General features: G+C 42.1%; 3 protein-coding genes across 4 annotated transcripts in view; 1 reads left to right on the forward strand and 2 right to left on the reverse strand.

Moving 5' to 3' along the window:
* The first annotated feature begins 1,966 nt into the window (after positions 1 to 1,966).
* fam83hb (family with sequence similarity 83 member Hb) lies at positions 1,967 to 15,256 on the forward strand. Of its 2 annotated transcripts, XM_005728403.2 has the most exons (8): positions 1,967 to 2,474; positions 8,106 to 8,297; positions 8,379 to 8,705; positions 9,574 to 9,738; positions 9,874 to 9,998; positions 10,082 to 10,639; positions 10,773 to 13,107; positions 13,585 to 15,256. In XM_005728403.2, exons 2-8 carry the CDS (start codon positions 8,175 to 8,177, stop codon positions 13,603 to 13,605), a joined length of 3,654 nt encoding a protein of 1,217 aa, XP_005728460.1. In that variant the 5' UTR covers positions 1,967 to 2,474; positions 8,106 to 8,174; the 3' UTR covers positions 13,606 to 15,256. The 2 variants fall into 2 exon arrangements, with proteins under 2 accessions (XP_005728460.1, XP_005728459.1); XM_005728402.2 differs by having other exon boundaries at positions 10,773 to 15,256.
* A 125-nt stretch (positions 15,257 to 15,381) lies between these two features.
* Positions 15,382 to 19,215, reverse strand: si:ch211-199g17.9 (synaptonemal complex central element protein 1). Its single transcript, XM_005728404.2, has 9 exons — positions 19,045 to 19,215; positions 18,403 to 18,585; positions 17,063 to 17,137; positions 16,941 to 16,988; positions 16,774 to 16,828; positions 16,213 to 16,302; positions 16,066 to 16,129; positions 15,909 to 15,975; positions 15,382 to 15,799 (listed from the first exon to the last, which is right to left on the reverse strand). Exons 1-9 carry the CDS (start codon positions 19,058 to 19,060, stop codon positions 15,699 to 15,701), a joined length of 699 nt encoding a protein of 232 aa, XP_005728461.1. The 5' UTR covers positions 19,061 to 19,215; the 3' UTR covers positions 15,382 to 15,698.
* Positions 19,216 to 20,109: 894 nt separating this feature from the next.
* The window catches only part of grinaa (glutamate receptor, ionotropic, N-methyl D-aspartate-associated protein 1a (glutamate binding)), a 15,039-nt gene continuing 9,357 nt past the window's right edge, over positions 20,110 to 25,791 (reverse strand). The window contains exons 2-7 of the mRNA XM_005728405.1: positions 25,268 to 25,606; positions 24,936 to 25,054; positions 24,624 to 24,824; positions 24,101 to 24,229; positions 23,698 to 23,841; positions 20,110 to 21,872 (exon numbers count right to left, since the gene is read on the reverse strand). Coding sequence (XP_005728462.1) covers positions 21,723 to 21,872; positions 23,698 to 23,841; positions 24,101 to 24,229; positions 24,624 to 24,824; positions 24,936 to 25,054; positions 25,268 to 25,571 — 1,047 coding nt within the window. The 5' untranslated portion in view covers positions 25,572 to 25,606 and the 3' untranslated portion in view covers positions 20,110 to 21,722. The remainder of the gene's footprint in view (positions 21,873 to 23,697; positions 23,842 to 24,100; positions 24,230 to 24,623; positions 24,825 to 24,935; positions 25,055 to 25,267; positions 25,607 to 25,791) is intronic.

Genomic DNA, 25,791 nt, shown 5'->3' on the forward strand with positions numbered 1-25,791 from the left:
TAGCAGCACCAGTGAAAGGCAAGGTTGATCTGCTATGATGTTTGGTTTGGAGATTGTGGCACTGACAAAAATACAATAGGCAGAGGTGAAGATGTTGGAATTTTCATTGGAGTGATTAGAATAGCGACAGCTCAGGTTCAGGAGTTTGGAGCTAAAGACAGGGCAGGCTGAGATTGTCTGGACATGTGCAGAGGAGAGATCTTTGATGCACTGGACAAAGGATGTTAAATATGTAGCTGCCAGGCAGCAGGAAAACAGGAAGTGAAGAAGCACATGCAGAGGTGTGGTGTTACAGAAGAAGATGTCAGAGATAGGGTGAGATGGAGGCAGATGATCCCTAAAGCAATCCGTAAAGGGAGCAGCAGATCAGAAAAACAATCACCCAAAGACACTATGTTGTTAGGTAATAACCCTACAATAATACAGAGGAAACCCCAAATGTCAAATGACCCCAAATGCCAAGCACTTGGCAGCAGTGGGAGGGAAAAACTTCCTTTTAACAGGAAAGAAACCTCCAGCTGTTGACTAAGCAGACCTGGGTGGTTTTGAATTTTTGTTTTGTTTCTCTTTCTTCTTCCTTTCTCTCTGACATTTTCTCAGGTGAAGTTGCGGGTCTAGTTCTGGTCTCTCTGCCTGAGGCTGGTGTCTGTCAGTGTTAGGTTCCCTCCGTTTGTGTCATCTGGCTCAAGAATCAACTTACCTGCAATCTGGTAACAACTCAAGTTGTTGTGGTTCACGTTCGCACCTCCAAATGTCTGTGACCCACTCTCAGGATGTCTGCCCACTTCACAGTCTCAAGAAATGAGTTGATCTGGTTCTATTTACATATCATCCTGCTTTATTCACCTCCTGGACAGCCAATTAACTCTCATTCTCTCCCCTGACAGAGCTCAGTGATCCCATTTGCATTGAAGCCGTTCTTCTTTCCCAGCTACAGTCCTTCATCTGCTCAGTTTCTTTGCAATAAAGTTTACTTAATCAAAAGCCACTGCTTGTTGAGTCTGCTCTTTTACATTATGACTCCAGCAGAACGAAGCTTGGGGAGGGGCAGCCATCTGTCGCACCATTTGGGAGTGAGGGGAGGGAGACAGGACAAAGACACATTGTGGAAGAGAGCCAGAGTGAAAAGAGGTGAGTGAAGGAGACTCAGTGCATTATGGGAATCCCCCACCAGCCTAGGCCTATTGCAGCATAAGTAAGAGAGGATTCAAGGTCACCTGATGTAGCCCTAACTATAAACTTTATCAAAAGTCAAGTTTTAGGTCTAATCTTAAAAGCAGAGAGGGTGTCTGTCTCTTGAATCCAAACTGGGAGCTGGTTCCACAGACAAGGGGCCTGAAAGCTGAAGGCTCTGCCTCCCATTCTACTTTTAAATACCACAAGTAAGCCACCGAGTTAGAGCGGAGTCCTTCACAGTGGTGATATGGCACTATCAGGTCTTTAAGATATGATGGAAAGAAGATTAAACAGGTGGTGATCTCATCTCTGTCATAGTCCTCTGATGTAGTACACGTTGCAATTACAGGTTCACTGGTTTTATTACCATTTAAACAGCAACAACCTGCAGTATGAAGTATATCTCTCCTCTGTAAAATTTAAAGACTAGACAACTGAAACATTGATTAAAATACTACTAATTACAGATTTGAGGTAAAATATTAACACTGATTCTTTGCACTTCTTTGGTGTATGTGCAAAAAGCATAGATAACTACATTCAGGGACATAATTTCTTTTTTAAAGGTTAGTGAGTTTAAGGCTGTAGTTTAAATTAAATAAAGTCTTGCTTGTGTTTATAATGTAGCACTAAAATCCCTGATATGATGCATTTTATTGATGGAGAGTTTCAAATTGGTTGTTTTACTGACAAAACATTTCGCAGTGCAAACAACACGAGAGCAAGCAAAAAGGAGCAAACATCGGACAAACATGTCAAAGAGTCAAGTGCAAGGATGAATAAAGCATTCATTGTACGGACCGCCAGTTGGGCCAAACTCCTGCACGGGCACGGAAAAAGTTTGCGAGTTTGGAGAAACTTCCTCTTTTGCTTGAATCTTTTGAAGCCATGACATAAAAGCTACTTTTGAAACGTGCCCGGGGGAGAGAACCTCCAATAGTCTTCCACTCCCAGCGATCAACTGGTCTGGGAGGAGTCTCACCGGTGGGAAAGCCCTGCCTCGCAGGAGTCGCCCCGACGCTTCCGTCTCCGTTTATTGTGACAGCGGCTGCTGCAGGGTCACACACCGCCGGGACGACACTGAACCCGGGCCTGGAGTCCGCGCAGAGTCCGCTCTGTTTGCCGATCGGCGGTGGAGGGTGCACGCAGCTGGAGACGGGGGGGAGGTTTGGGTGGAGTTTTTTTGTCCGATCCGAGGACGGGAAGGAGACTCGCATCAACGGTTTCACCGGGAGGAGATAAAGCCGTCGGTGCACAGAGAAAAGGAGAGGAGGCGAGTTCAGCAGCAAAGTGAGGAGGTACGAAGTTAAAACGAGGGCAAGCTGAGGGACAAAAGAGCCATTGTCTCGTCCTGCTCTGTTGTGATCTGTCCAGTTTTATATTAACCTCTAACTTATTATCCCCTGTCTTCAAAAAGCGTCCTATTTATCTTCTCCCCTGTCCATAAGCGTGAAATGTGGACTCTGCGGATTAATAAAAAGTGAAATGCAGCCTACTTTCCTCATTTCCTCATAAGCCGCTGGAGGTTTACACAGAATTAAGTCATCCAGGTAGCTGCAGTGCAACAGCGATGTTATTACAGCCCGCGTACACAGAGGGCTCAGTGCTGGGAGGCTGGAAGAGACAAACTGCTGCTCTTTTTCCAGCCCTGTGAAGACTTTCATAAAAGACCAGAAAAAAAGCACGCTTACAACCTGTTTAGTGCTTTGTCTGCGTGGCTCTGTAGGAACTACAGCTAATAAATAATGCTTGAGAGGGCAGGGACACTTTTACAAGTGTGCCTAATGCACTGGTTGCACAACAGCATGCACGCACTGCCAGTCACTGTCATTAAAACCAACTTGAAATCCTTCCAGTAACACAAAGGCATTAGCCTGTAACCGTAAAAACTTGTTTGTCGAAGAAAGAAAGAAACACTTCAGGGAGAATAAAGGTTTTAACCTAAAAAAAAGAAGCAAAATTAAATGTGATGCAAGAACAACTCACTTTATGTTCAAACTATTTAGTCCAAACATTCAGAGTGCATCTCTCTTTCACACCTACTCCCTACCTAAGGCTTTGGTTTAAGGGTTTTTTACTGTGTCTTTATTATTTGGCACTTTTGTTTTGACTTGAGTGTGTATTGATTTTAAACTTCACCATCGCATGCTTTTTCCCTCGCTTCGTTCAAAGTGAGTCACCGTTCAGAAATAGCACGACATGTGGTTATAATTTGAAGAGTAGTGGGAATGTTAGTGCCATTTTCCCCCTGCGCTGGGTCTGTGCATGTGCATGTGTGCTTCCCATTATAGCTTTAATCTTGTCACACACTGGCCTTAAGGCCAAGGCTGTGTGCCATTCATTAATTTGTTTGCACTGCTGTGTGTGGTATAGAAAACGGGGGTCTGGTTACAGAGGTGTTGTTATGTATGCGTGAGGTTTAGTGTGTATGAAGTGGAAATATTTTGATGCCATCGCTGCTGGGTTTTCCATACAGGATGACTGCAGGCCTTTAAGGCGGTTGGAAAGATGGCGGGGATCTCAGTGGACCAGTTTTTCTAGCAGTACTGCTGCATTAAAACCCCAGCTACACACACAACACAAAGGGGAGGATGCAAGCCGCCGTGTGTTCTCACATACTGTATGAATTCATTTAAGCTGTCTTTTGTGCAGCGTTCAACAGCCACGCTGAGGTGTGATGATATACAGGGAGACAACCAGCGCCGTGTGTGTGTGTGTGCACATATCTACATCTCTGTAGGTTCATCTGACAAAAAAAATGTCACTGAAAGGTTCTGACGGGAGCATCTGGAGATTACTGGCTCATCTCTCCAAACCTGTTTTTAAGTATTGTTTTCTCAACCTGGGTTCACACACCGAATTATCACACAGCACGAACCGGCCAATGGTATGCCGGATCAATTGGAGTGTTTGTTTAGTGAGGTGTGTTCGGATGCGAACGAGAGAAAACAGAAAGAGGCGGCGAGGATGTAGTTTGTGTTTTTTTTCTTGATAGTTTGTGTCCTCGGGCTCGCTTCTAACGCATCTCATGATTCACATGTCAGGACAGATGTAATTTACACTCCCTCTGCTCTTCACCTTCCAGTTTCTCTCCTTCTTTTCAGCATTTGCGCAGGAATGCTGAGAATGGGCCGTTTGTACGCTTCGTGAGCAGACGCTGTGCACGTCTGAATATTTGGTTTATCGGCTCAGAGACGCCGAAGTCTTGCTGCTGCCTTCATGTCCTGTCTGCCAGGGTTTAGTGTTTCAAACCGGCCTTTGTTTATATGGTACATTTAGGGCAGCCTCGTCCTCCTGTGGGCCTCTGAAAGCTTCACAACAAAGGTAGTAAAGACAGGGATCCTGATCATCATGAGACACTTTCTGCAGTTTGATGCTCGCTGCAGTTGCTATAACAGCAAACAAAGCAGCAGTATTTGTTTGAATATCCTACCAGTAGGCCAGGTGAGGCGGGGAAAGTCTGTCATGCTTCTGACATTGTGTTATTCATCTGTTGCCCCACTCTACGGTGACACAGTGATGACGAGGATGCAAAGGAAACCCCCATCCCCCTCTACCCGCCTTGGCTCTTTTAAATGCCACCATGCTTCTGAATTAACCAATTAGGTCATTTCCTCCCCAGGCTGCCTTCCTTCAAGCTGCTGTCAACGCTTTTGATAATCACTTGATTACAAAAACAGTAACACTACCAAAAATACTTCTTGTTAGTTATTTTTGCTACATTTCTTTCTCAAACGTGACAGTGAACTTATTGCTTGTTCCTACAGATTGGGTTTGTTCAGCTTGCACTCTATAATACAACTTTCCATTCACGAGGGAATTAACTCTGACTTTTGGACTGTTGTGTTGCTACATGTGAGTTTTTCTCTTATTTTGCGTCTGTCATCGGTTATGCACTTCATTTGCAGCTTCAGTGCAGTACACCTATGTACACAATGGGCACCGTGGTGCTGCAAATGACTTAGATACAAAGAGCAAAACTAGGCAAATCAAATGACTTGGAATTCAGGGGGCAAAATAATTCCATGCAACAAGCATGTGTGCCCCGGCATTCCTCCCTGACCACCGTGGAGCATGGAAAGCCAACGGCTTGCCACAAAGCCCTAATTTCAATGGCTCCACATGAATAGGGAAACAGGATGTCAGCCATTTTGTCAGCAGATGAATCACCATCTCGGCAGTCTGTTGCAAGTTATCCCCAGGCCACGCCAACCAGGCTACTCGATGACTCACCAGGTCGCTGAGTAAACCGGGTTGTCCCACTGATTGTGGGTTAGGACTTTCAGCCCTTAGCTATCACCATCATTAATCTCTCAAGTGTGCTTGGAAGTTTGCAGAGAACATGTCAAACACACACTTGTAAAGCAGGCACAGCCTCACTAAATACTTACCCACCCTACCTGTCAGACCCCGGGTTACACACACGCCCTAATTTGCTCAGACTGTAGGTGTATCCACTTCTTCTTTCGACCACATGCTACATAAGAAAATAAGCCACGTATGTTTCCTAACATTGCCAGCTTACTGTAAATACTTAAGCAGCGTGGTGGTTGTTCACTCTTTTCTCCACCAGAATGCAAACCCTCCAGCATGCAGCTGTCAGGACCACATCAAACATCGCTCAGTGGGTGCTCTGGTTGGCTCAGTGATGGTTCATGATATGCAAGTGTGCTGTGGGTTGGAATCAAGCCTGGGATTTTCATTGTTTCTTTATCTAATGCCAAAAAAACCCCTCAAAAGCCAAATTAGGTTTTTAGTAAAGTATCTACTTTACCTTTCGAAAGCAGGTACATGGATGTACAAAAGTGGCCAACTAAACACTCCACTGTTTTATTTGGACATCATTTACAATCAGCAGTAATAGATGAAAAGTTAATGGGTTTGTTTGTTTGCTGGACGACACTGTGGTCGAGTGGCTGTCTCATTATTAGCTATTTACCAACATACAAGTATCATTAATTACAACAGCTGACAAGTGAAAAGTAAAGAAGAGATGGGAGAGACCATCAACCACAGTGTGAGTGTTGATGTTGCGTAGTTGGTCCATTCTGTTACTTCCCTGTTGGGAGCTCGTGTTTGGAGCTCCACAAGCAACCAGCTGATCCAAGCAGAGTTGGACGGAGCATAAACGACTATGACAATGAAACAAGATTATTTTTAAATTGCACACACACACCCTTAATGGTGAGTTTTGACATCTTGGTATATATTAATAAGGATGGTTTGATGACCTATAGTTCGGTAGCGGCCACCATGACTAACTAATGCAAATCCAGTTATTTGTTTTATAAGCAGGCCTGAAATATGACAGAAACCACTCCGCTCAGACTTCAAAGAGCTTTAAGGGTTCAACGGCTTTTCTTAGTAAGCTGTCATGTGTTAAAGAGTTTAACTGACAAATATCAGTACTGGTTGGGCTCCAGTTAGCATTGTTGACTCACTGCAAGAAGTTTCCTGGTTTCAGTCCCGTGGGGACCTTTCTGTGTGTAGTTTATGTTTTCCCTGTGCTTTTGGTAGGTTTCCTCCAGGAACTACAGCTTCCTCCAACAGTTCAAACACGTCTATGTGATTCTAAACTGCTTGTGTGCAGGATGTCAGGCAGAAAACGTGCCGTAAGAAAGGATGGTTTGCTTGATGAGATTAGAAAAGTGCTATATATTACATTTTACAGCTCAAATTATGTGAACATTTATGTTGGTTTTCGGTGCTTCTTTAGCCGATGTGGTTTAGCTGTTTTTAGCCTCTCACCAGCTGCTTTTCCTAACCGTGTTTTATCTGATGACTGTATTCATCCGCGTATGAAACTAGAAGGCCACACAGAGAAATAACACTGAGGCTAAACCTTTGTTTTATCTTGTTTTTTTTTTTTAGACAGAGCTCGAGATCACCATCACGTCATTTTCACATTTTTGAAAGCTTCATGAGATTGTTTGTGTGTTTGTGTAGGTGTGTTACCCTTGCTGATAGATGAACAATCAAACCTGCGTCTTAGTCACGCCAAAGTCACCTCTTAAAGTTTGGCATGTGAATCATAAATGTCACTATCTCGTTCTCGTTGAAACAGGCGTATATTCACACAGTGTTATGTAACAGCGGACCTGTGACTTCTTTAAGTCATGCCCATCTAAATAAGTTTGGTTGCCATGACCGGCAGATTTTTCAGGATAAGGTCTAAGCAGCAACATGAATTATGACGCACCAGCGTGGCAAGTTTACTGTGATATGAAAGAACCTGTCTCTACAACTCCTCACGCCTCTCCCACCTCTCCTCTTGCTCTCTTTAATCTCGTCTCCTCCCTTTGCTTTTTCTGTATCCAGCTGTTCCACTTTGTTCTCACCTTTATATACAGTCTTTCAATAAGCCGCACTGAAGGTTGATTAATCGCTGGTATTATTAGAGTGAAGTCTTTTCATTTAATTCAATTAATCATACTTGAGAAATATGATACTTTTACCTGTTCTACGTTTAAGTTGAAGGAGTTGCTCTCTCATAGCACCATTCTTTTATGCATGCTTTCTTCAGTATTACTCATTACTACCTGCAATCCCACACAATGTCAAAAAGTATTGTTAGTTTCATAAAAGTATTCTAATTGTGTAGGCAAGCAATAAATATCTGTTACAGTTGTTAACATTGAGACAAATTTGCCTGTTAAACTGTTACTTGCTGCTAAGCCGCCGTTGACTCAGCGACAATAGTTGCTTTGTGTGCGTGGTTAAAGGTAACGTCTGTTTGTGTGTCCAGACACAAAGGTCTTTTCCTCTCAACACCCAAGGGGATATTTTGTTGAATCATAAGTATTGCGTCTCATGGATGGGGGAGTGGTGTGATATTTACAGTATGTGCAAATAGAGTACAAAACCAGCTGTGATGACGTTAATTATTAATTATTGTGGGACCTCATTTTATATTTTCCTTTTCCTTGCAGGTTTAAATTCCACCTTCCTCACCTTTTCTTACTCCTGAGCCTTAAACTTTGACCTGACCCCCTCCAACCATGCCGCACCGGTCTCAGAGTTCATCGATAGGCGATAACCCTCTCGACCCAAATTACCTTCCTCCGCACTACCGTGAGGAGTATCGTCTAGCCATTGATGCTCTGATAGAAAACGACACTCAGGTAAGCGTTGCTCTAATGCATGAAAACACATACACACAGCTTTTACGATCTCCTAAACTTTTCTGTCTCTTCGCACACCAGGGCTACTATGAATTCCTCCAGAATGCAGATATGGCCGGTTTTCTGGCACAGCCAGAAATTGAACACATCAAGTCGACAATTCAGGGGCCTAGCCAGCCCACCAGCGTCCCGGAGCTGACGTACCACGAGGGAGGCGTCGAGGACGATGGGTCTTCGGACACCTACTGGCCAGTTCAGTCGGACCTGGCTGCCCCGGGGCTGGATCTGGGCTGGCCGCAGCACAGTTTCGTTGATCCCACAGAGGTCACAACTCTAGTCAACCCCTCTGATCCTGACATGCCGAGCATAAAGGAGCAGGCGAGGAGACTCATCAAGAACGCACGCCAAGTAAGCAGGAGAGGATAAGAATGTGTTAAAACATGCAGGAGTGGTTTTGTTTCACCTTACAATAGAAAGAAAAATCAACCAAAAAATTCAGTGTTTATAAATTCATATATTTAAGGTGCCGACTCAGAACATGGCACATATCCAGTTTCACAGATAAAACACGAGGAGCTTTTATTTATTTATAGGTAATACTGCAGTACAAGTCTTATTACATCAGAGTGTTATTACCTTAGAAGATAGCGAGAAGAAGCGAGATAGAGAGCTGCCAGGGACATGGTGTGAGCGACGGTTATGTTATCTCGCTGCTGAGTTCATCTCACTTTTTATGCTCTCTGCCAAGTCTGCCACCACGCCCTTTCAGAAACATTTGTAACTGGCTGGCCTTTAGCTAAATAAAATACCTGATTAATGGAAGCGAGAATGCCAAATCCAGTGAGCAGTCAAACCTGTTGGTGTGGTGGGTCGTGTGTGTAACTGTCTTCCATTTCTTGCCCATGTGTTTATGAAATACATGTCTGTATCCTGCCAAAACTCAGAGTTAACTGTCAACAAGCACACAGAGGACACTCAACAACACCCTCTTACTGCATTTTATTCATAAATCTTATATAAGCCTTTTTTAATTCGTTAGTGTCATATCTGTTGCTTCCACTGGTCTGTGCTGAGTTCTTGTGGCTGATCTTCCCACCATGCTTTCCACATGTGGGTGTGAAAGAGCAAAGAGGTCCCAGGATAGCCAAATATAAATATTAATTACTGCAGATCAAAATACCAGACTTCCTTTTGACTACAGTTGTCCTGACTGAACTGAAATAGACTTTTGTTGATGAAAAAGAAAAACTTTTTTGTGTGTTTGCTCCTGCTCCAGGTTATCGCTGTGGTGATGGACATGTTCACAGATATTGACATCTTCAGTGACCTCTTGGACGCAGCAGGACGACACGTTCCTGTTTATATTTTACTAGATCAGCTGGAGGCTCATCACTTTGTCTCTATGGTCCTCAACTGCAAAGTCAACCTGGAGTTTATTCCGGTCAGTTTGAATTTTATGATATTATCTGAAAACAACATTAAAAAGAAAAAGGCGCTAACAGCTGGGTCTTGTTATGTATTTGCTTATAATTATCAGATATGCATGTGTAACAGAGTTGAAATTCTGATTTTATAGATGATACGTGTCCGGACTGTGGCGGGAATACCTTATTACACCCGGACAGGGAAATCATTTAAGGGGCAGGTGAAAGATCGTTTCCTATTGGCTGACTGCAGAGCTGTACTCAGTGGGAACTACAGGTGACTAATTTAATAGTATTAATAACATCAGCACTCAGTTATCCTTTAAATAATCTTTGCCTCTACTGTTCTTTATGTTATAGTTTCATGTGGTCCTATGAGAAGATCCACCGCTGCATCGCCCACCTCTTCCTTGGGGAGCTTGTTGCCACCTTCGATGAAGAGTTTCGCATTCTGTACGCTCAGTCAGAGCCTCTGGTTATTGACCCAAACAATACAGCGCTTACTGTCTCTGATCCCAGCAGCACCGGCAACTATTTAGGCAGCCAGTTTGGATTAAAGAGGTCCCAGTCTTTGCGTAACACAGTAGGTTACCGAAGGCAGCCTGAGATTCCCCCTGCCTTCCCCTATGGTGACACTGATCGTAACCCCGTGCTTCCTTTCCGGAGAAATGACGCGTTTCGTCAAACCCTGGAGCCCGGGACAGGAATTACTATTGGAAAGTATTCACAGCAGCAGTTTCGTCTTCAGCAGTCATTCCTGGAACAGGGGCGGTCCATCGTGTCCAGGCAGATGGAGATGAGCGCCAGTGCCTTCAAGAGGCACAGCTATGCAGAAGGAACCCAGGAAACATACGCGTCTTCAAGACAGTTTATGCAGCAAAGAGTCATGAACAATCTGGACGAGACAGACTTCCACAGGTAGGAAAACCTTTAAAACCTCCTGCTGTGATCAGAATAATGCAGAATTATCACATGGACCATAAACATAAAATGTATGGTTTATTATTAAGTTATTAAACAATAAACAATATGTGCTGCACTTTCGTTACAGAGAACAGATTCAAAGCAGCCATTTTTACAGTGAAGGGCCCGGGCCAGGTTCTGGCCACGGACACTTCGACAGACTTCGAGGCCGTCCTCCGCACCTCTCCATTGACCAGTATTCAGACTCAAGTTATCGCTCAGACCAGGAGCCTCCACCTGGGCAGTATGGCAGAGACTACTTTTCATCTGAGGACCTGAGAGGACCCGAGGGCCACAACGCCCCTCCGTTAGCTGGGAGGTATGGAGGAGGATCCTCCCATAAGAGGCCAACCATAGGACAGGCGTATGCTTGTCAGAGCTCACCAACACACCCCCACCCACCTGAGAAGAAAAACTTTAACAAACAATTTGATCAAGAGCATGAGGAGGACTCAAGTGCAAAGCAAGGCCTGAGAAGCTGGAGAATCCACTCCTATCTAAATACTTATGAGGACACTGGAGAAGAAGGCCTGGCTCAGCCTATGGGTCCTGATGCTTTTGATGAACCTTCTCAAGCTGTGCAACCAACTGAAACTGAAAGTTCAGCTCCACGCTATGGAATAAAAGAGCCACCAAATGTTCCTCCCAAGCCCAGACCTGATATCCTGAGGCCACGTTTTGGAAAGCCTAAACTACCTGAGAGCAGCAATAAAGACTCTGGCCTACCAACGTCCAAGGATCTACTTCCTTCCCGCCTTGTACTGGACAGAAAAGAGAGGGAGGAGGAGAAGGAAAGAGAGCCAGAGAGGAGTAAAGCAAGGGAGGGGGGCACAGATGTGGAGGCGAAAGGTGCTCCAGAACTCCTTCTATCCAAACACGAGTCATTCCGGTCGCGTGTTAACCCGCTCCTTCAGCGCAGCTCTCGACTGCGCTCCTCACTTATATTCTCATCTTCTAAAGCAGAGATACACAGTGGTAGCTTAGGTCTAAAACCAGCGACGGAAGAGGATGAGGAGTTGGATTCAGTGCGCACTTCATCCATTGTGGCCCAGATCCTAGAAAAGAGGAGGTCATTAACTCGTGAGCCTTTTGATTGGCGAAGGAAGACCGAGGAGAAGAAGGAGAAAGAAGAAAAACAGGAGAAGCTAGAGGAAAAGGAGATACGGTTAAAAGATGAGATTAAACCTAAAGAGGAACCTAAAGAAACTAATGAAAAAGTAAAGACAACATTTACGCTTGAAAAACCTAAAGTCACAGATTCATCATCTCTGAACATGAATGATCCGGCCAGCCGTTTGCAGTACTTCAAAGACCTAGCTGCCAAGACAAAAGTCTCGAAAACAGAGACAGAGCCATCGCTAAAAGCCTTAGAGCCCGCTGAAAAAAGGCAAGATCTTTCTGATAAACCTCCCAACATTACAACAACTTTGAAGACCCCAGCTGTCACACTCAGTACAGCAGAGCCTGAGCAGACAAAGCCAGACGTCTCAGCAAAACTGGCTGAGATCAATAATCGCAGACCTTCAGTCAGTTCATCAAGGCCACCACTAATCTTTCCCAAGCCTTTTATAAGCTCACAGAAGCCTTCAGAGATAGTGCAGTCTCAGAAAGAGGAGAATGCATCAGAAGGTCAAAAGAAAGATCTATTCAAGTCTCTAAAGCCTCTGCATTCACCTAAGATCTTCAAGAAGGAGCCGGTGAAACTTAAAGGGATAAATCCTCGTCGCATCTCCTGTGGGGAGGAAATTTTGACCACAGATGCTACAGACGCAGAGAAGACTGAAATGAAAAAGAGTCGCTCTTACAGTTCTTCAACTCTGTCACATGAAGACTCTAAGGAAGGGCTGCAAAAGGTTATGGGCTCTACCACGTCCATCAATACCATTGGTGAGGGAAAGGGTGAGGGTAAGACACTCGACTTCCTAAAGAAACAGACTCAGAGGCTAAAGGGATTCCTGGGACCCAAGGACAAAGAAAAGAAAACCTCAGGAGAGGATAGGGGCATGAGCACGGTCATAGAGGTCACTGACAATTCGAGCAAAAAACAGAGCTCATCGTCTAAAGATACAGCGTCTACGACCGCTGATCAATCCACCACCAATCATAAAACATCAACAACCGGAACATCTGTCACGTCCCGATACCAGCCCGCAGGCGGCTCTGTTCTGTACAGCAGCAACTTACGAGACGACACCAAAGTCATTCTGGAGCAAATCTCCGCCAACAGCCAAAAGAACCGCCAGGAGCGGGAGGAGACGGGAGGGAACAAAGATGGAGATGCTGGAGATAAAGGAACGGAGAAACAGAGCTCCTTAAAAAGGAACCGATTTCTGCGACCGCAGGGCAACAACCAGGAGCGGGAGGGACTGCTGAGGAGGATAGAGAGCCTGAGGAAGGAGAAGAAGGTCTACAGCCGTTTTGAGGTAGTCTATCACAGTAAGGGAGATGTTTGCAGCGTAGATGGGAAAGCAATATGAGGAAAAACAACAACACAAAAATATGTTTAGGTGTAAACCACCAAGAGGGGAGGGAAAGGAATCCAAGAGGGAAACCAGGGTTTTAGCTTAAAAATGATATATTTTGAAATGTTTGAAAATAGTGTTTGTTCTCAAAAAGCAGCAGATGAATGTTATAAATTAGCTTCTGAGCAGTGACTGGCTAAATGTGATTATCTTATATGTACAGTAAGAGACTGGCAAAACCACAGTTCATCACTGTTATGGATTTTTATACTACTTTAAAGAGAATCTGCTTTCAGAAAAAATAATTAACAGATTAAGCTGAACAAATGCAAGCGTGATTATGGCGCAAAGAGCACGGTACGTCCTGCTGAAGGCCAGCGAGGAGGAAAGGCAGGAGGTAAAGAGATTTCACTGTTATCCCTGTTGTTCTGTTAACAGATGGGGAATAACCTGGGATAACGAAAGATGGAGGAGCGACCTTTTACACGGAAACTTATTTAATGCAAGACTATCAAAAAACCTCCACTGTCCACGTTTGTGCCAACGACACTGTAAGAGTTCCTCTGGGCCTTAACACTACAGCGTTTTCTGGATTTTTCCACAAGAAGTAATAAAACTTGAAAGGACGACTTATAAAATGGTGAAAACAAACTCAAGTCATTGAGTCTGGAATGTGCCTTTTTGCCAAGACCTTGTTCTATTTTTTTTGCCTTATATGGTGACTGAGAGAAACAAGACTCTACTTGGATACTGGCTTAATGGGCCGGTACGTGTCTCAAAAAAAAAGAAAGGTAGCACAGCTTTACCTGTAAATGAGCTTTTGTGAACAGGACTAAAAGACGAAAAGGGAAGTGTTGCATCTGAGAATCAAAAACATATAATGTGCCAGTCACAAAACACGGCACACGTGTAGTACCAGTGTTGTGTGCAGGCCACTTTGTAGCTGGAGCTTGCTTGAAACTGAATGGGAGAAAGTGTCTTTGTGGATTCACCATGTGCCAGTGGCCCATTGAGGGTTTTGCCAAGGTTCTGGTGGGGGGTCATTATTAGTAGTAGTATTAGTATTAACCTGGACAAATAACCAAAACATAGGAATAAAAAGACAGCTGATGAAGAGTAAAGGGTAGAGAAGAGTGAGATCAGAGGGTAGAGTCAGTGTGAAAAGTGTGGGAGGAAAAAACTGAATCAGAAGGTGAAAATGTTGGGGGACTACAGTTTGGATGGATGGTAGCGGCTGTGGTGAACGTAACACACTCGACTTCTTTCTAATAAGTCATATACCCACTTCTCAGGGTTGAAAATAAATAAATAACAATTCCTAGGAGACATAGACGCTTCCATGGAAAGGGGAGTGGTGTTTATGTGTGTTAGTGTTCGCCTCATGTAGCGTAAATAAATATGCAAGAATTTCTAGTTGGCCTGAATCAGAGTAAATGATAAAACAAAAAACTGACCTCCGTTTTCCTTCTGGAAAACCAAGAATTACCTCTACAAGAAGGTATACAAGAAAGAACAGGTATATTACACAGTACTGGAGCAGCGCCACGCTTCCTTACATAACTCATTTAACTCCTGAGAGCTACGCCCTGCACAGGATTCCTAACTCCTTTGTTGGTCGGCACAAACTATTAAACCAAAGACTTACCGGCCCCGTGCTGCCTGATATCTCGACAGGGCATCAAACCACTTACGGTTCACTGTGTTTTTGCTGAGTACGTCAAAAAAGATTAAAGTATATGTTGTATGGCTGTAAAGACACTTCTGGGTGAGGGTGGGGTGACACTTGTTTTCTACACAGGATTATGCTGTAAATGTTTATGTTAAAAAAAAGGGGGATTGTTTATATTTTAAGTGATGAACTAGATTGTGATCGCCCTCACTGCGCTCTGAACGTGCCTTGTGTTTATTTTGGATTATTTGAATTGAAATGTGAGAATGTGGTTTGTCTGTAAAATAGAAAAAAGAAGTAAAAAGAAAAAGCAATTGGCATTAATTCGGGGAAGTCATTGTTGCACAGGTTTAATGTGTTCTTTTTTAAACCTCAGATAGTATTACATTTTGTTTGAAATACTGCAACAAACTCTTCCATTAAATCTCTTTTAAAATTGAACGCGACTGTGTCTCTGTGCATATGTATGTATGTATTTGTATGTATGTATGTACACAGCAGGTGTGCATGTAAACTGCAGGGAAGGGTTGTGCTACTTTTAGGATTTCAGAGTGATGAAAACAATGTTACAACAATTCAAACAGGCTTTATAGTTTTTAAATATATGAACACAATAAATAGCCTAGTATCAAACAGATGACAGTATATAGCATGTCTCTATGTGAAAAACACTAAGAGATCAACCAGAATTTATCCGTACAGCAAATATATTATATGATATGAGAAAAAACATCAGAAATACCCAGAATTCTGTGGTCAGATATCTCAGCTGGATGTCAGGGGTATAAATAATCACTTAGTTTGCACCATTCCGGCTGATGAAGCTGACAAGACAGATGTGTAATCACAGCATATACCTCTGATTCTTTAAATCAGAGCAAATTTACTCCTGAGTCTCTGCAGCTGCTTCCTGAGCCTGCTTCTGGTTCTTCATCTTTTCCAGCTCCTCATCGAGGTTGTGCAGCTGAGTGAGCTTTAGCTTTTCTGTCAAAACACAGAAGAAATTCAGTGACAGTGCTGGAAAGTGAAAACAAAAGTGTATTCACACACATACAACATTTGTGCTGAGAGAAGAGTGTGCGGAGATGCTTACCAGCTGCCAACAGCTGGCTCTTTGTATTCTCAACACTCTTTAATTCATCTGGGAGTCTCTCTGGAGTCTGAGTAAAGTCATAATAATAATATAATAATAAAGTCACATTTGAATCTTCTCACAAGAGTTGTGGAAAGAATTTAGCACAAACACTTACAAAGACATAGTGCAGATTCTTGTGCTGGTCTATCAGTTGATGAAGCAGGTTTTCAAATCTCATCCTGCAGAAACATGAGTTTCTAAATGTGTAACAACAGCCAGAGGTTTTTCACAGAAAACGAGTCTTTGCACTATTAAACAGTACCGCAGTTTCCGGTGTTTAAGCTTGACATCCTGGATTTCATATCTATACTGCTCCAGCAGCTCCTCACTTTTCTTATTCAGTTGTAAATGTCTGAAACACACACACAGATACAAACACAAAATACAATAAAACTTAAAAAGATTAAAACTAATAAAAGATTTTCAAACAATAAATGTAATAAAAAGCAGATTCTAATCATAAATAAAAAACCATTATATCTGACTACCTGTTTACACTGACTGAATGTGGGAAGGTGCATCCTTTTCAGGTATTTAATTGAATAAATGGGCAGATTGTGGGCAATTAAACACAATTGAAAGAAGAAGCAAAAGCTAAGACAGCAGTATCGGGCTGTACAACATTATCTAACTATATAAAGATTCAACCCCAAATAAAATAAAAAATAAAATAAAAAAAGTATCCAGGATGCTAAAAAAGACAGATTACTGCCATCTAGTGTTCAACATCAAAAAACACAAATGAAGCCCAGTTCAGCAAAGAATGCTCCTTATGACTGAGCAGATCCAGTAAATCTCTTCAAACTTTCAGCACGGAGCTCACCTGGCAGCGTCCTGCTCAGACTCTTCACACTGAAACTGCAGCTTATTGCACACCTCTGAAGAAACAGACGAGCAACTATGTCCATCAGTGGGTTCACATTTAATGCCTGTACACTTATAAATGATGAACTATACGTGTACAACTGTTTGCCACTAGCACTTGCATACCTTCCTTTTCCTTGTGGATTGCCTCCAGTTGGAAGACTTTAGTTTGTACTGTGAATCAAGCACAGTATCTCAGTTGCTGGTTTAGTAAAGACTGTGTGAAGATCATTAACTTCGTGTCTTACAGTTTTCCAGCTCCTTCTCCAGTGAGTCACTGACTGACTTTGTCTTCTCAATTTCTTCTTCCAGGGCTCTTTTACCTTAAATTGAGAACAATGCCTTAGACACAGCACAACAACATTACATAACATAGGTTTCCCAACAAATAATACAAAGACAGGATGAACACTGCAAAATATTAAAATTACATTTCACAAGTTAATCAGAATGGCTCTTAAGGGGTGTTGCTGTTCCCCAAAAGAGGGAGATACTAATCATATCTCATAGCTCTCCATTCATCATTTTCTGCAACTCCATAAATGGAGTAACAGGTAAGGATATACCTCACTGAAGATACCCAACCATAGTTCACAGAGACATTATCAACAACACACATGCATGTTTTACTCACGGTTTTAAATTTCTGTGTAAATATTTAGCACTTACATTCTGCCTATAGCGCTATAAACAGCACGGATGTTATGTAAATTTGTAAAGAAATTGAGCTATATTCTATAATATTTCTGTTAAAGTAAACAAGGGAGCGCGTGTTCATTAGCATATCGCTATATACTGCGCTCTCATTGGTGCGCATAAATAACGTTTCTATCCCTCCGTAAAAAAAGTTGTTAACGTGTTTTTCACGTTGTACGCGTGTCTCATCACTTGAGGAAACATGAAAATGTCACAAATTCGCATGCTATCGCGATTTTTGTCTAATATAAGGAAAATTATACGGGGCTTGCTGCCGGAAGCGGAACATGTGACTACCTCCCATTTGGACAGAGACATATTATGAGCTGACAGACGGACTGGTTTGTACTAAACACATACTACTTAGTTACATGCTTAGTGCTCCTACAGATCAAGTGAATAAGCTCACTATTCGACAGATAAAAATGACGCCAACGGCGGATTTATTAGTTATCTACAGGCCTTTGTATAACGACACGCATGCGCGTCGCTATCGCAGGTCAACACGAGACGGAAAGACACGACAACGAGTTCGCTTGCTTTACACGAATCCTTTGATTAAGCCAAATTCACTGCAAACTCAGCAAAACCAGGCCCACAAGGCCTCTGATAAAACCCAGAGTCGTTTATCATTATTATTATTATTTATTATTATTAGTAGTAGTAGTATCATCATTACTATTATAGGCGAAACATTGTTCGTCTCCCTAAAAACTCGTCTGAAAAAACCGGGGAGAAAAGGATCACCGGCAGATGTCGCTATTTAGTCTGAACAGTCTTATATATCTGCATATATATTCATGCATATATATATATATCTGCCGTCCTGTTAAGTAATACATTTAGCAGCTATTCAAAAAACATCTGATAGAACAGATCAATCATATATTACCCTGTTTAAGCCTCCCGAGTTTTCCGATCAGCTGTTCAACCTTTGGCTCGTGCATTTGTCCACCTGAAGCGCACGGAACCGTATCAGGCTCGAGGTTTTGAAGTTTATCAGTGTGCAGTGAAACGTCAGCTGGTTTACCTCCTCTCAGAGGTTTCACATTAATCATGTCCTCGATGCTGAACCCTGTCACGTAATAAAGTGAAACGTTAGTCATGAAAACTTGTAATAACTTTACCTTTCTATAATATTCTTACTTACTCTGGTTATAATCTGGTAATAAGTACTAAATAAATAAATAGTTACTTTTATAAATCATCTTTAACCTGAGGTTAAATTTAAACAGGTAAGGTTTTCTGGCTAGTTTGAACACCTGTCCGATAGTTAGCCAAGTGGAAACGCTAGCTTAGTTTTAAGCTAGCCTAAATAAAGACTTATTTAGGCTAATATGAGAGCCTTTAATGTTTAAATTAAGATGATGGTAGAATATTTCACAAAGAGGTTATACTTAAGGGGTAAAATACTGAACATTTACTTTAAAACCTTTGGCAAATATGAAACCAACGGTCGTTTAGCTTTTTTTTTCCAGGTTATTTTTTAGATCAGTGTAAATTTCTCTCTCCAGCTTAATGTACATCGCTTTACCTTCGAAATCACTCATCTCTATCCTGACACCACCTTGTTTTCTTTAACTGACCACAAGAGCAACTGACAGCTTAACTGACGCGCGAAGTTTCTCCTCCTTGCTCCGCTCTCATAGGTGGGGCGGCAGCACGAGCCGCAGTACTGACGGGCGCGTGCACAGCACTGCATGATATTTAGCCCTTTTGCTTATTTATAGCGTAAAACTTAAGATTACAATAAATAAATCATAGCTGAAAAACAGGGTGGTATGTGCTTTACCTGGTAATTACAGTTTCACTATAAATGTTTTTAATTAGCATAAAGCAGGAGCAAGACATGTTCGTGTCCGAGTGCATAATTCATGTTTAAAATAATGTATTCAATTGTGACTGTTGGAATTTTTTCAATACCCCCCCAATGCAACTGTGTAAATAAACTGACCAAGAAGACCATTAAAAGGGTGATTATAATATGTCATCATTATTATGTACATAATACACTTATTTTTTAAAATAATTTTTATTATTTTAATTTTTGCTGAAATACTAAAAAAATGTCCTGAAATGTGATGTTTCTAGGATGTCAGGGTAGCACAAAGGTTTTTATTCATCAATTTTTTGAGTGAAGTTAACCAGAGCAATATGGAAGCGCCTTTCCACCACTGAAAAATGGATTTAATAAATTCACTGACTAAACGAAAGGGTAAAAAGAAAGAAAAAACAGAAAGAAAAAAACAGAAAGACCATTTCAGTAAAATTTGATTACTCAAAAATGTTTTCATTTTCTCACCATTTCCAGTACTAAGGCTCAGCTCTAATTTGTAAAGACTTTGTGATACCAACACTGAAATTTTAATATAACAAAATGTTTTTACTTCCAAAAGGCAAATCAAATTTGGTGTTTATATTTTCCTCCCTTTAGTGGCAGAACCAGTCTTCCACAGAGCCAACCTACTGCACTGGCTGTGCTTTGTTTTTTTTATTTAAAACAGAGAAGTGTTATTAATAAGGCCCAGAATTTTGTATTTCCTTTACGTGATCATTTTATCTCAACTGAAACACAAAAATCAACACACAGAGCTCAAACTTGTTAATCACTGTATCCATTTTAATGAAAAGCCAAACAGCTGTGTAGGGGGGTTTAGTTCAAGTTTGATTTGATGCAAATATACAATGCGAACAGACCTACAAAGCCCAAAACTTACTTTACCTATACATACCACTAAGGAGCTCTATATACAGACATGTTAGTTGAATACAAACACAGGAATTTTAAAAATAGTCTAATTGGGGTTCAATACACCAATGTGTCCCCAAAACAAGAACAGCTGTACTGTGTACATTTTTCAGACATGCAGACGAGGAAAGGGTCATGCAAGGGGTGAAAAAAATCAAAACAAGTTAGAGAATAAAAATATTGTTTCATTCAACTTCAATGTCATTGCATGTATTTTGGCTTCCAGTGCGTTAAGATTTATTCTGTGAGTTTCACTTTAAAAAAAACAAAAACAAAAAAACTGCAGTCAATAAGTAATGGTTTCAAAATGCTATTGTGTGATGACGTTACAGTCTCCAAGTTTCCTCTAAACCTTGCACAAAATTCAAAGAAACCCCAGTATCTACCACAAGTTCAAAGTTTCATGTCTTTAAAGCCCAGTACCTGTCTACATTAGTTTTTAAACATGGACAAAAACTGCAAAACCAAAAATAATATTAGTTATGACAAAGAAACCCATACAAAGAGTAATTTTTAATTCACATTAATGACCCCCCCCCCCCAAAAAGGAGTAAATTAAAGAAACGGGGAAATTAAGAGAACATTTCAGGTTTTAGAACAACAAAAAAGAAAAATCCTCATTTTGAAAAGATATTCTGTAATAATACAATAATTTATGTTCATTTATGTTACACATCCAACAACAAGCTTCATTCTTATGCCATTCAAAACATTTACCATTTTCAAAACAGCTTTTACTCGTTGCTGGACACATCCATATAAATTACTCCAGCACATCTTTCAGAGGTAGGGGGGATACTGGCATCATATACAGTAAAACACATCAACTATTTACAGCTGTGACAAGCAAGCTAGAGGCATTCCTCTTATAGCTGTAGATAACCATACCACGTCTTTAGTTGTGTTTCCAGTTTGCCATGCAGAGTTACTTTACACCAGCAGGCTGAAAGGGAGAGACAAAGTTTGTGAAAACAGACAGTCGAAGGAAGATGGCATTCCTAACACTAACTTCTCTTTAGGCAAAGCTGGTTTCATCTGTGTGTCGGCATAATCATTCCTGCTCTTTTTCTATTCAACTTCTGCAGCAGAGCCTGCATGTTTAATTCTGCCATACGAGAAGTCGAGGTGTAGGTATAGACATAGCCTTCTGTGTTAATAGAAGCAGAGGACAGTTAGAGCAAGCACAATGGTCAAAGGTGAGGACAGATGATTATGCTCTGTCATTAATTGCAATATTTTTATTCCACTAAATAAATAGTGCCCCTCTCAGCTGACTGTCAAGACCAGCTGCATCATCTCCTCAGCACCTACTACCTCTTAAAAATAGAACTCTGTGTGATGGGAGAGGAAACAAAAGGGGATCAAATAAAGTAATGAAGTCAACGAGAAGGGGCATTTTAGCAACATTTCAAAATAAAGGGAGGCGTTCCCCATCTCCCAGCTGTTCTCCTCTAGGTGCTGCCTCACTCGCGGGAGCGTCCCACGATTGCCAGGATGTAGAGGAAAATGTTGATGATGTCAGTGTAGAGGTTAAGTGCGGCAAAAATGTATTCCTCTGGACTCAGGGCCAGCTTCTTGTTTCCCAGGAGAAGCTGAGTATCAACAGCCAAAAACTGCACAGACAAAAGATGGAATTAGTACACTTTGTATACCATACACTGATAAGGCATTGCATTGTGACCATCTGCCTAATATTATATTGAACCCCTTTGTGTGGTGATATCTGGCACCAAGATGTTAGCAACAGATCCTGTGAGGTGGGGCCTCACATCCCACACATGCTTGATTGGATTGAGATCTGGGCAATTTGGAAGTCAAGTCAAACTCGTTGTTGTTCTCCTCAAACTTTTGCTAAACCATTTTTGTTTTGTGGCAGGGTACATTATTGTGCCAAAAGAGGCCCCCACCATCAGGGAATACCGTTTCCATGAAAGGGTGTCAATGGTCTGCAACATTGCTGAGGAAGGTGTTATGTATCAAAGTAACATCCACATCGATGGCAGGACCCAAGGGTTCTCAGCAGAACATTGCCCAAGGCATCACATCGCCTCCACCTGCCAGGTAAGTAGCGCACATGCACCCGGCCATCCACACGAGGTCAAAGAAAACACGATTCATCAGACCAGGGCCGTTCTGATGTGCGCCCTGACTGATCAGTGGCTATGCAGCCCTATATGCAACAAACTGCGATGCTCTGTGTATTCTGACACCTTTCTGTCAGAACCAGCATCAACTTTTTCAGCTGTTTGAGTTACAGTAGCTCGTCTGTGGGATCGAACCACACGAGCCAAGCTTTGTTCCACATGTACAACAATGACCCTGTCACTGGATCAACACAGTTTCTTCATTGGACTGTTTTTAATACAGTGACCACTGTGGACCAGGAACACGTCACAAGAGCTGCAGCTTTGGAGATGCTGTGAAACAGCCGTCTAGCCATCACAATTTGTTCCTTGTCAAACTTGGTCAGATCCTTACAATTGCTGATTTTTCCTGCTTTTAATGCATCAACTTTGAAGAGATTAACATTCCCTTGTTCCCTAATATATCCCACCCAATAACAGGTGCTGTGAGGGAAAATATTCTAAAACACTTCTTCAGTAAAGACTCAGAGAAGAGAAACACACAGAGTTCTTGCTAGCAAGGGCAGTCTCAGAGACTCGCACTAAGAAACTGCCCCGGTCTTTATTTATACTTCAGTGTGTGTGTGTGTGTGTGTTCTGCTGATCAAAGGGTCATATAACATGAAGGCACAAAAGGTACATCCTTGGTCACAAAGAGGGTAGTCTCCCCCACCCTAGATGGCACGGTGAGGAAGTCCAGCAGTTAAAGCACTTAGACTAGAACAGATGTAGCTACGTTAATCCTACCATAAAACAATAAAACAAGGTACGACCTCTCATGCTCCCAGGATGTGGGGGTGAACCAAGCCTGCTAAAAATCACACATCCTGTCACTACACAATTGATTGGTTAAACATTTCCTAATACAAATAACTACAAACAGCATCCTACCATAAGCAAACTTATATCACTAAAAGATTATACTGACTACTAAATACAATTTTCCATTGACAGGTGCCATGATGAAGAGTTAGTTGGTGTTACTCATTTCGCCTGTCTATGGTCATTATGTTATGCCTCATCAGTGTATGCTGCCTTAAACTGCCATTTGCACACTGAACATGATAATGTAAGGTATATCGTTTTGCTTTAGTTAATACTGTCATGTATATTTAAAAGTGACCTCAGTTTTGTAAAAGTTTACTTTGTAACCCTTGCAAGCCAAATATTTCTCACCATTTAGCAGGGCACTGTCAAGAAATGCAAAAAGCTGACAGATAAACCACTTGGATGGGTAACAATCCTTCAAACTCATAAGTATTTGTTTTTCTTTTTTTTTTGTACATAGAAGGCGAGATATATGTGCGGCACTTACGCAAGTGAAGAGTAGCGCTCCCAGTGAGGCATAGACGATGTGCAGGATCTTGTGGCGGATGAAGATGCACAGGATGGAGAAGAGCAACAGCACGATCAGACACACGAACAGCACGCCCCGACAGGAAGTAAAGTCATACTTGCTCTGTGAAAGAAAAAGAAAATAGAACAGAAGAAAATTAAAAGCAAGACGTTTAAAAATGGGAGACACGGCACTCTACGGTTAAAGAAATGTAATTCTGAAGGAGCTTTTATACACAGTCTGAGTATTTGCTTGTTATTGACTGGGTAAAACACCACAGTGCGAACAAAAACAAACAAATGATCTCTTAAGAGAATGATGTCTGGATGCTTTTATGGACACTCAAACACATTTACAGAAGCAGCTGTCTGCGCGTGCTGACCTGTAGCGAGAAGAGGACGACGGTGAAACAGACCACCGCGGTGATGCCCACAGCCATGATGACGCTGTCTGTGTCATAGAAGCTAGCGATCATACCCACCATGTAGGAGAGACTCAACGTCAGGATGGACTGTACGAAAGAAAACAGACAAATTACTTATAAAACTGTTTACAAAGAAACATTCAGCTTTGTGTGTGAGATAGGTCACCTCTTATTATTACTATAAAATCAATCTTAACAGGACAACCTTGTGTGATTTCCATCTGGCCTGTTTTGATGTTTAATTCATCTAGATTAATTTGATGTGAGATGTCCAGTTTTGGCAGTATCAGCTATATGATGGCACTTACTTAATGGGTCTTAAAAAAACATTTGAAAAGCTCAGCAGCAAGCAGTCCATTTACAGAAATCAAGGCCTGCAGCTAGCCAAAAATACAGCTGCAGAATGGAATGTATACATAGCATTCCTTTCACAACTGTCTAAGCTGTTAAAGGAGTGGAAGGAGTTTGGAAAAGTTCTCACCAGAGCAACCAAATTCCAGGGGTGCTTGCGGCGGAAGTCACCACAGCAGCTGAGGACAATCAAAGACACGAAGAAGACTGCGTAGGACACGTAGTACGTCCACGTATTCTTACGCACAAATAACTTGGCTTCATCGACAAAGGTGAAGACAGCAACGAAGGAGAAAGTGATCAGCAGCTGCACAGTGAGAACCATGAAGACCTGGAAATAAGGAGGAATTAAATTACTTTGATTAGGGATCTTGTTTTGGTTGGATTGTGTGTTCACGTCAGTTATGTTCTATATTCATCTGGTAGAAACAGAGGAACCTACTTTTCTGATGAAGGCTTGTCGGATGTTCTTGTCCTCGAATCCGGAGTTGGTGAACTCATCGTTGTCATAATAAGATGGAGGCCCGTCACCATGATAACCAGGGCTACCTACAGGTGGTGCTACGAAAACATTAGAGCATGATAATTTGGGATTAAAAAGGGAAGAACACATGATGTTTTAGCACATTTTGACTGTCATGTGTCATTTTGTTAGCAAAGTACGAGAAGAGTGAATATTTAGATCTGTGGACTTTTTGACTCTTATTGCTCATTAAGAGCTCTTTACACAGATACACTATTAGTTTTCTAATGATCTTTAGTGTAACCACTCACCCATGGGGTCTCCAGGAAAGCCTGGCTGTGCAGGTCCTTGCTGATATGGCCCCTGAGGGTACGGTCCCTGTGGATAGGGCATCTGAGGGTAGGGACCGGGAGCGAAGCCTGGGCCTGCCTGGGGAAAGCCAGGCTGTCCGTATCCGGGCTGCCCATATCCGGCTGCAGGTGGGTAGGGCCCCCCTGGGGCTTGGCTGTAGTTTGGGGGGGGCACACCGAACCCTAGCTGAGGGGATCCATAGACATCATTATGAAGTGGGTTGGTCTCACCCATTATGGGGTACCTACTCTTGTCCTGGGACATGATGTAGAGAAAAGCTCACTCTGCTTCAACAATCTCTGAAAAGCAGAAAAGCAAAAATATAATGTAGCTACTTACAAATATGTACAGAATAAAAGCACATAATGTAACACCAACATCTCAGCCAAACTGGCAAAGACACAAACACCGCATCTGCTTGATTAACCCTTTACAGCCGATCGGAGCGGGCACGCTCTGTTTTGCGTAACTATTTTTAAATCCC

This window comes from Pundamilia nyererei, unplaced genomic scaffold (assembly GCF_000239375.1).
Source record: "Pundamilia nyererei isolate P.nyererei 1_Seehausen unplaced genomic scaffold, PunNye1.0 scaffold00028, whole genome shotgun sequence".
Classification (NCBI taxonomy): Eukaryota; Metazoa; Chordata; class Actinopteri; order Cichliformes; family Cichlidae; genus Pundamilia; species Pundamilia nyererei.